Source organism: Equus quagga, chromosome 11 (genome assembly GCF_021613505.1).
Source record: "Equus quagga isolate Etosha38 chromosome 11, UCLA_HA_Equagga_1.0, whole genome shotgun sequence".
Lineage (NCBI taxonomy): Eukaryota > Metazoa > Chordata > Mammalia > Perissodactyla > Equidae > Equus > Equus quagga.
In genome coordinates, this window is record NC_060277.1 from 73,605,137 (window position 1) to 73,615,319 (window position 10,183).

General features: G+C 53.7%; 2 protein-coding genes across 4 annotated transcripts in view; one reads left to right on the forward strand and one right to left on the reverse strand.

Moving 5' to 3' along the window:
• The window catches only part of TP53I13 (tumor protein p53 inducible protein 13), a 5,564-nt gene extending 4,286 nt beyond the window's left edge, over positions 1 to 1,278 (reverse strand). Inside the window, exons 1-2 of one of the 3 annotated variants that reach the window (XM_046675832.1) lie at positions 463 to 1,278; positions 105 to 292 (exon numbers count right to left, since the gene is read on the reverse strand). The gene's annotated coding sequence lies outside the window, so the exon portion shown is untranslated. Of the gene's footprint in view, positions 1 to 104 lie in introns of all 3 variants that reach the window. The other 2 variants (XM_046675830.1, XM_046675831.1) reach the window with 2 other exon arrangements.
• Positions 1,279 to 1,450: 172 nt separating this feature from the next.
• ABHD15 (abhydrolase domain containing 15) lies at positions 1,451 to 8,254 on the forward strand. The gene is made up of 2 exons (XM_046675833.1): positions 1,451 to 2,669; positions 5,998 to 8,254. The coding sequence occupies exons 1-2, from the start codon at positions 1,789 to 1,791 to the stop codon at positions 6,521 to 6,523; spliced, it is 1,407 nt and encodes a 468-aa protein (XP_046531789.1). The 5' UTR covers positions 1,451 to 1,788; the 3' UTR covers positions 6,524 to 8,254.
• The last annotated feature ends 1,929 nt before the right edge of the window (positions 8,255 to 10,183 follow it).

The window sequence follows — 10,183 nt, forward strand, 5'->3', positions numbered from 1 at the left end:
CCTCCGCCCCGCCCCAGTACCCGCCCACCGCTGCGGACCGTGCGCGCATGCGCCCTAAACTCCAAGCCGGAAAAGTTGGGTGTGCGAGCCCGGCCCCAGCGCACCGTGGGGCGGGGCAGGCGGCGGCCACCTCCTTCGCCGGCTCATTTGTCGCGGCGGGTCTCCGCGGCCTGCAGAGGGCAGCTGCAGCGCCTGGGTGGGATCATGGAGCGGGGCGAAGGGCGGGAAATGGGATCCCTGTGGACCAGGTGGCCCTCCTCTGGCAAACCTGCCTCAGACTCGTCAGTGTGACCTGCACCTAGAAGAGGGGCAGAATCACGAAGTCCGAGCTGGGGCAGGAAGAGGGTCCCCGCTCTAGAGCTTCACCCTCAGCCCATCCCACTCCTGCCCTCGCAAATAAGGCCCGAACGCGAAGGAGCCTCGGAGTGTCTCAGGCCTCCATCCTCCCAAGGCCCAGAAGACCTGCGAAGCTGCAGCCTGGCCGGGGGCTGCTTTGTTCCCCACGTCCGCCTCCGCTCTCGTTCGCTCAGCAGTGGCCAGCGTGTGCCCTGGGGACGCACCGGGCGCCGGCCCTGCTTTCCTTTCCCGGTGCACTTCATGGCTCGGCTCTGGATTTTGAGGAGAGACGGGAACGTGGGTGGAGAGTGAGGGCTGAGATGCCCAGCCCAAAACTTCGAAATAGAGCAAGAACGCCTCCCACATCCTACAAGGGGGTTTCTTAGCCTTCCCCGGTACCCCGGTAATTGCCAGTTATTGAGCTGATGAAGGGACTGCAATCTACCCCCTGCTTCGGCCCCATTGCAGGGTGCCAGGCATCCCCCCCGCAGAGCACCTGAGTGGGTCTTTTCCCCCCTTATTCTCGGAGGCTTCAGGCTGTTTCTTCTGGAGAAGTCCTTCCTGGGGAGCAGTGTTGAGGATTTCCTCTATCTGAAGCCATGCTCCGGGGGGGGGGGAAAGGGGACACACTCCCGGGGGAATCGGGACAGCGCACTGATGCCGGCAAGGGAGCGATCACCCCCCGGCGCTCTAGCCTTCCCCTGCAAACGCGCTGTCGGGGCAGGACGCCTGCCCTGGCCCTCGCTGGCCCGGATCCGGACCCCCCGCTCGGCCAGGTTATTGCGCAGTTGCCGGTGCCCGCGAGGCCGAGACAAACACCGAGGTCAGAGAGCGCTGCCGAGCCCGGGGAGGGAGGCGCGGCTGGTGGCTCCGGCTGCAGCTGCAGCCGCCCCGCGGGAGCCGAGGAGCCCGCGCTCAGAGCTGAGGTTTATTCACTTCTCCTTTTTGCTACTTCTCAACAGCGGCCCCTGAGGGCGCAGCGACGCAGGGGCTCCCCGGGGCAGATACGCACTGCATGGGGCGGAGGGGCAAGAGCAGAGGACTCTGATGCTCATCTCCGTGCCCCAAGCCTCCATGTCCGAGTCTCCCCACTTCTTTGCCGCCAACACCCCACCCCTGGGCTCGCTGCCCTCCCCACTCCCTTCCGGCTCGCCGGCGCGTCCTCGCTCTCTCGGTGGTTTCGGCTTCTTTCACCCTCTGCTCTTGCTTGTCGCAATCGCTGTACAAAGGGCCGGGGGCGGGAGTGGGGGGCGGGCGAGGGGAGCCGGGCCCGAACTGGCTCCCTCGGCGGGGCCGCGGCCAATCCGGAGCGCGCCCCCCCGCGCGGGAGGGCCCTGGGCAGCCTCTCGCGGCCGGGCGGAGCCGCGGGCAGAGTGGGGAGCTCGCGGAGGGGACGGCCCCACCGCCCGCCGCCCGCCGCCCGCCGCTCGCCAGGGGCTCTCCTGCCTCGCCATGCCGCCGTGGGGCGCCGCCCTCGCCCTGCTCCTGGCCGCGCTCGCCCTGCTTGGCCTGCTCGCTCCGCGGCTGCGGCGCCCCGGGAGGCGCGCCGTCGGAGCGAGGACCCCTCCGGGGGCCCGGGTCCAGGACCACGCGGAGGAGGGGGACGGCGGAGGGCCCGCAGACCGGTTTGACGACCGGCGTGAGCCGCTGCCCGGCGGGTGCAGGCTCATCTGTAAGCCGTCGGCGCTGGCCCAGTGCCTGCTGCGCGCCTTGCGACGCTCGGCAGCGCTGGAGCCGGGCCCGCGCTCCTGGCTGTCTGGGCCCCACCTGCAGACCCTCTGCCACTTCGTGCTGCCGGTGGGGCCCGGGCCTGAGCTGGCCCGGGAGTACCTGCAGTTGGCGGACGACGGGCTGGTGGCCCTCGACTGGGTCGTAGGACCTTGCGCCCGGGGCCGCCGGGTCACCAACGCCGGGGGCCTTCCTGCGGTGCTGCTGGTGATCCCCAATGCGTGGGGGCGCCTCACACGCAACGTGCTCGGCCTCTGCCTGCTCGCGCTGGAGCGCGGCTACTACCCGGTCATCTTCCACCGCCGCGGCCACCACGGCTGCCCGCTGGTCAGCCCCCGGCTGCAGCCTTTCGGGGACCCGTCCGATCTCAAGGAGGCGGTCACTTACATCCGCTTCCGACACCCGGCGGCCCCGCTCTTCGCGGTGAGCGAGGGCTCGGGTTCGGCGCTGCTGCTGTCCTACCTGGGCGAGTGCGGCTCCTCCAGCTACGTGACGGGGGCCGCCTGCATCTCGCCGGTGCTGCGCTGCCGCGAGTGGTTCGAGGCCGGCCTGCCCTGGCCCTACGAGCGGGGCTTTCTGCTCCACCAGAAGATCGCCCTCAGCAGGTGGGTGACGGAGGCCGCTGACGGGCAAGCGGGGAAGAGAGGTGTTGGGCTGATCGAGAGGCAGCTCTGCCTTGTAGTGAATCGAACAGGTTTTATGGCAATTGGGGCAAAGGTGTCACACACTTTCCGAAGCTGTCCAAACCCTCTGGTCTAGACGGAGCAGGTTTCAAAGCCATAGACGGACTCAGTCAGCATCATTATGCTAGAGGCGGGACTCCTGCCCTGGGGCCCCCACCGGCCTCCCCTCGGCCCCACCGTGTCCTAGCAACCTGAGTACCTGCCCCGCTCGCGGCAGAGGCAGCGCCTGACATTTAGCGCTTAGTCCGTAGCTTGTCAAATCAGCAAAGAGGGCTCTGGAAGCAATTGCAACTGATTATCTGTGCAAACTGTTTCCGTATAGTCTCTGAGCCAAAGGGACAGGAATCAGAAATTTGGTGGTCTTTGATTTATTAAAATTCTTTAGGCTTGACAAATGTTTTGCATATTCCTAGGTACGTACTCAGTGTTTAATGCAAACATTTAAATATATATATTTTTTAATCTTCAAAAAGAGAACAGTCTACCGCCAGGGTGACAGGTGAGACTTTCCCACCGAGATGGCCTGAGCAACATTTCCACAGCAAATAACCAGGCCCCAGCTTGCACTGTTGCTTTCCTAGGAGATGGCAGAATGAGGTCAAAGACATTGTGGCGACAGTGCGGTGTGGTAGGAAGACCTGAGATGTGACGTCAGACCCACTTGGATTCAAATCCTGAATTTCCAGCAAGTTATCTAACCCCTTTGAACCTCACTTCCCTCTTCAGTTAAATGGAGCTGATAATAGCTACCTCACAAGGTGATTATGAGCATGAAATGAGATAACCAAAGCGAGGGGCCTGGCGCTGGGTAGGTGCTCAAAAAATGGTGGCAATTGTGATTTCTCTTTCTTTCCTTGCCCCATTTTGCCTCCTGTTCTGAGAAGGTCAAACCCTGAGCTCAACAGCAGCCCAAAGTGCTGCCATGGCAACCAGATCCACCAGCGCAGTCCAGGGGCCAGTGCTCTCCTAGGCTGCATTGCCAGTTTTCATCCACAAATGACCGCCACCAGCGCTGGCCGTGGGCACCAGCTGAAGGATGTAGGGAAGGGAGAGCTATTCCTCTACCCTGTACGTCCTTCTGGCTGGTCTAAGAATTAAATTGATGTGAGACAGAACAACAGGAGAAAATCAAACAAAGTTAAATAATAGGTATAGATGCGAGAAATGCAGGAAATCTGAGTAACTTGCCAAAGTGATGGAAGCCGCCATCTTAAATATCATCTTCAGCTAAAGACAAAGGAGGTTGTTGGGGGGCTGGTTTGGGACTTCAAAGGTTCAAGGAAGGCAATTTGCACGGAGATGGAAAAGCAAATGTTTGATAAACAGATGTTTGCTGGGCCCTCTATAGACAATGTGAGGAGAGAGAGAAGTTTGACTAAAGTGGGCTTGGTAAGGATCCTCCCAGTCTGCCATGTCCGTAGTTGTCTATGGTGACAGCCTATCCTGGGGACAGGACTTCTATCTTGAATTCTTTTAGGCAGTTAGGGGGAAAGTCAAAGTTTCTTTCAGAGTCTTTTGTTCTTAAAAATAATCAAGCCAAAGAGACAAATTTTGGGGTGGCCAGTTCTGATCTACCACAAGGATAAGGTGACGAAACTGGAGAGGAAACCTGGGCCTTCGGGAACTGCCTTGCCCGTGGAAGTTTAGGATTGAAAACTCAGAGCAAGCCTCTTTGAATGTTTGCGGGAAACACACATCCAAATTCAAGTGGCTAAAGCTGGGTTGGTCCACCCAAAGGAGCTGCCAATCCTGGCCTCCTTGTCAGGGAGCCAGGCCCTCTCCAGGGAGGTAGAAACATCAAAGATGTCCCTCTTTCCCAGAGCGGTTGCTCTCAGGCTCCCATTTGGGAACTCACGCTGTAAATTAATTACACTCCCACTTCCTTCCTCTGCCACCCAGCCTTCTCTAGGAATACCTGCCCCACTGATCAAGGTCACACTCATTTGTCATCATCTGGACAGCATATTAGCTTTTAACATACAAACAAACAAACTAATACAACCTAAAGTAAAATGTTAGTGATGGAGGAGTGTCGCCTGCTGGTTTGGATAGTCTGGGCCAGTGAGTTCTTCTAGGAGAGGTTCAGGAGGTGACAGTGCATAGCAAATTCCCCACACAGGGTCAGAAGTGCTGTCACTGCAGCTCAGTGGCTGTAAAGTCAAATGCTGCCCCCGGGCTGGGCAGGTAATGCCCTGAGTGACAGGCCTGGTAGGAAGTGCAACGCAGGAAGGAGGCAGAAAAATACTCTGTTGTCTGAGGAATGCCAGCCCATGTTGCCAGATATTCTCATTTCCCTAGAGAAGCCAGATAGCTGCATTTTACGTGAAATCTCCTGATTTTAAATGATGACAATGAAATGGAAGTTTTAAAAATACTATACGAGCAAAGAAAGCCTCCGTGACCAGAATCTGGCGTGTGGGCTGCCGGTCTATAACGTGTGCTGTCAATTTTGGGTTTTATTTATTTATTTATTTATTTATTAGCATATTTGAGTGTTCTATTTTTTTTTTTTTTTTTGAGGAAGATTAGCCCTGAGCCAACTACTGCCAGTCCTCCTCTTTTTTGCTGAGGAAGACTGGCCCTGGGCTAACATCCATGCCCATTTTCCTCTACTTTATATGTGGGACGCCTGCCACAGCATGGCTTGCCAAGCGGTGCCATGTCCGCACCCGGGATCCGAACTGGCCAACCCCGTGCTGCCGAGAAGCGGAACGTGGGAACTTAACTGCTGCGCCACCGGGCCGCGCCCCGAGTGTTCTATTTTATTGTACTTTTTTTTCTTTTTAAAGATTTTATTTTTTCCTTTTTCTCTCCAAAGCCCCCGGGTACATAGTTGTGTATTCTTCGTTGTGGGTTCCTCTAGTTGTGGCATGTGGGACACTGCCTCAGCGTGGTCTGACGAGCAGTGCCATGTCCGCGCCCAGGATTCGAACCAACGAAACACTGGGCCGCCTGCAGCGGAGCGCGCGAACTTAACCACTCGGCCACGGGGCCAGCCCCTTTATTGTACTTTTTTGGTGAGAAAGACTGGCCCTGAGCTAACATCTGTGGCAGTCTTCCTCTAATTTTGCACATGGGACACCGCCACAGCATAGCTTGATGAGCAGGGCGAACGTGCGTGTCTGGGATCTGAAGTGGCGCAAGCGGAGCACACGAACTTACCGACTACGCCCCGCCGCCCCTTGCTGTCAATTTGTTTTCTAATTCTTCCCTCTCTTTCCTGCTTCCCCATCCCGCTTCTTGCTGTCAGGTATGCCACGGCCCTGGAGGACACAGTGGATACCCGCAAACTGTTCAGGAGCCGCTCCCTGCGAGAGTTTGAGGAGACCCTCTTCTGCCACACCAAGAGTTTCCCCATCACCTGGGACACCTACTGGGACCACAACGACCCCCTTCGGGATGTAGACGAGGCTGCCGTGCCTGTGCTGTGTATCTGCAGCGCTGATGACCCCGTGTGCGGGCCCCCAGACCACTTTCTGCCGACTGAGCTCTTTCACAGCAACCCCTACTTCTTCCTCCTGCTCAGTCGCCACGGAGGCCACTGTGGCTTCCTGCGCCGAGAGCCCTTGCCAGCCTGGAGCCACGAGGTCATCTTGGAGTACTTCCGGGCCTTGACTGAGTTCTTCCGAACGGAAGAGAGGATGAAAGGGCTGAGCAGGCGCAGAGCTTCGGTCCTAGGGGGCCGGCGACGGTGGGGAACCCTGCAGAGGCGGGAGATCTCTCCCTCTTCCAATCTGGAGGAGATCTTTAGCTGGAAACGCTCATATACAAGGTGAGACCTAGCCCGGGAACCCCCCAAGTTCTGTAAGGAAGAGCAGAGCTGGGCATGGGAGAGTCGTCAGAAGTGATGAGGACCGAATGGGGCAAGCAGCTCCAGCTCTTTGCCGCTGGTTCAGCCCCTTCTCTCTTAAACTGGTCTGTGGAAAGACATGGAAGTTCCAGCAAGCTGGCGCCGCCTTTACCCTGAACGGAACTCCTGCCCAGACTCTGCTCAACACACTCCTGCTCATCCTGGTCAGCAGCTGGGCATTCCCAGTCATTGTCTCCTGTTACCAACCTCATAAGCCAAAGAATAGCATCGTTTAAGTCCCTGGACTCAAGAGAAAATGCTCTCTCACTAGCAATGACTACAGAGAAGATGAGTGTATGTGTGTCACTGGGCAGCCCTGTCCCACATAAATAATCAGCTCTGTGACCCTGATTCTCAAGCTGGAGCCACTTAATGTAGTGAGGGCAGGAAGTTTGTGTCTTGGTCCCGCTTCCCTCATTTTGTCCTGTGGTTGTGGAGCTCTGCTGACGTCACGCGGCCGCAGCTCTGGAAGCGGGCTCACAGTGTTACACTTGTGAGTGTGAGAAAGGTGGCAGAGGCAGTAAGTGCTGTGCTGAAACTGGGTTGGTGAGACAAGGTTGAGAGTATGAACGTCTGTGTCTGGGATACTGAGGTCCGGTCGTTCAGACAAGTTCTGCAAGTCTTGGTTGGGAAAGGGGCCGATCTGCGGCTTCAGCTGAAACCTCAAGCCTTCCTGGAGAGATCCCCCAGATGATTTTGGGAATGGGAAGTCCTCGCACGCAGGGTCTGCTGGACCATGGCTCAAGGAGCCAGACTCTTGGGCACGCTAGCTGCTCCCTCCAGTACTTTTTTGGGAGATTACTCCAGAAAGCCCTAGCCAGAGCCATTTTCTCCTGAAACGTGGGCTTTCTGTAAGTGGTGAAAAGTGTAAACCTCATATCTTAGGTGTCTTCTGGTTAGTTGCCCTGTTTTCTGACACTACTACTAGTCCCTCCCTCTCCAGAGCCTGCAGAGACATCTGGGACCAGAGAAAACAAAAGTTCCAAGAGGTTGGCTAGAGCTGACACAGTGATTTATGAATATTTCACATCTCTATGCTCTTTCTGCTGAATTATTCAAAAAGCCATCCATGTAGATGCAGAAAAAGCTTCTTGCTGGATCTGGCCACTCAGTGACTGTTTGGTTTTATGAGAAATAATGCTGAAGACCAGAGTTAAATAAGGCATTGTACAGATTGATCCACATATCCTGTTTTGGATAAGGCCGTTACACAACATAATAGGACATCCCGTTCCATGTGCTGCTAAGAGCTTTGCCCTGAAATTTTATTTTAATTTGTCATCAAGAAAGAGGGCACCTGTGTTGACAGGAGGTTCTATCCTGGCCTTACAAACAGCAAAGCAATTTTAAAGAGGAGAGATGTTTACCAAAAGTCATGTCCTAAGGCTTGGTATGAGGAATTCCTGGGGCCGTGATTTCAGGTTTGGATAATCTTAACCCAGCCTCATTCTTCTAGATCAAACAAGAAGAAAGTCTGAACTATCCGAGAATCTAAATGGAAATGTAGATAACACTCAGTTGTCTAAGGTACATTATCCTGTCATGAAAAAATTACCTCTCTCCTTCCCCACTTCTTGCTCCTCCTCATCCACATTCCTCATCTAACATCCTCTCACCGTTTCTGAGCAGTTGAAATAACAAGGAACTGAAATCTAAACAAGCTGTTCTACTGCTGGTTAACAGTCTTCTGTGTAAGGCCTGGTGAGGGAGAATTACTGACATCTGGCCACCGCCCTCCCCCAGGATCTGGTACAGTGGGGATTTCAGTTAATGAGGGTCCCGCAGTCCCATATGCAGGACCCTACGATCATTCAGAACTGACTGCAAAATGGGAAGCAGCCAGTAGTTTTTAATCACCCCTTGCTTACAGGCCCCTAATGGCTAAAATCTGGATGGTTTCTCTAGGCCAGATACCATGGGACTCTGGTTCTTTAAGATAATAGCTTTTGGAGAAATCATGGTTGGTTTTCCTTTCCTTTTTTTTAATAGGAAAGAACGCTTGCAGCGGGAGTGGGGTAGGGTGAAGATAGATAGGTAGATTTTTTTCAGTTATAATCTTAACGCCCTCAGAATGGTAGAACAGCCCTAGTCCAGGCTTCATTAATTCCCTTGGACCCACAGCCCTAATGACCTAAACCCTAAGGTATTTCTCCTCTGTGCCCCTTGAGCCTGATGTGCTCATTGCCTATCTCAGAAAGCTACTTCTGTCTCATCTTCCCATCACTGTTTGATGGCATCACGGCTTTTCAGTCCGTTTTTACCAAGAAAGTGCAGTTCCTGTTCAGACAGGTTTGGGTGACCCCATCCTTGAGTCTAATGATGAAGGAGTCACCCATACTGACTCTGCTTTGGTTAATAGCTAATTATGTGAAACCAGCTGGAGGAACACCACGCACACTATTCTGAGAGAATTGTGGCCCTTAAACAAAATGACAAGCTAAGAGTTTGAGGAAGTAAGAAACAAACAACAAAACAAACAAACAAAACCCAAAGAAGTACCAAAAAGTTGGAGTTTTCCAGACAGCGAGTCTAGTGATCCTCTCAGGCCTCGTTCACTTACTTGCCTCCCTTTTGGTCTCTTCATTATTTATAAACACCTTCAAATAGTAAGGGGGGAAAACCGCTAATGACTTAAAGAAGGCATTATCTCAGAGGGAGAGACTGAGCTCTCTGACTCCAGCCATTGATCAGAACGCAGGAAGCAGACAACTGCCTCTGACAGTTTCTTTGAGTTCTGCTAAGTTCTGACCTCAGATACCAAAGACTGCAAGGCTATAACTTAATTCTCTTAAAGGTTTAGTATTTTATGTATTTATATCCACGGTGGCTTGGCTGGAGACGACAGTAAGAAAGGCAAGCACCAAATCCTCACTTTGAGAATCATCTGAGCGAATATATCCTTTCTAAGACTTGAGTACTGTTAGAAAAGAGCTCTTGACACAGGAAGTGTCATCTTGGCTTTATATAGAACCTCAAAACCACCCCAGAGTCAGAAGTTCCTCTGTACTCATCTTCACTTGAGACCACAATATCTTTTGTCAGTCAGTCACCCTTAGTTATCTCAAGGTATCTTCTGTTAGAAGTAAACTTTAGCATGAATTCCTCTCCCTGCTTAAACAAGTAGGTACCCTTGGCCACTTTAGTAGAACTTGCTAACAATGCAAATAAGGAGTATTTGTGATTCTATGGCCAAACCACAAAGGATGGCCTCAGAAATTGTTTTCACTAGTTATCACAATTTGCAAAGACAAGATTGAGAAGTTGTACCTAGGGAGTATCCAAGTGCCCGGAAATAGAATGAGTGCCTCAGGAAGCAGGAAGTCCCACATCATCGTTGGGATATACAGGCTAGACTGCCTGCCACCTGGCACAGCTCATGGAGCGGACATGTGCCAAGAAATAAGGGTGGCCCTGATTTCATATAAGATCTCTTCTCATCTGAAAGTTGGTGAATTGAAATAATGCTAATGAGCTCCATGTGTTGTAAAGACTTCTGGTTGCTCTGTGAGATTGAGGATCAGGAGATCACAGACCTGATCCAGATTCTGGGAGTTGGGCAACAACATAAAGATTTTAATGAAAATAA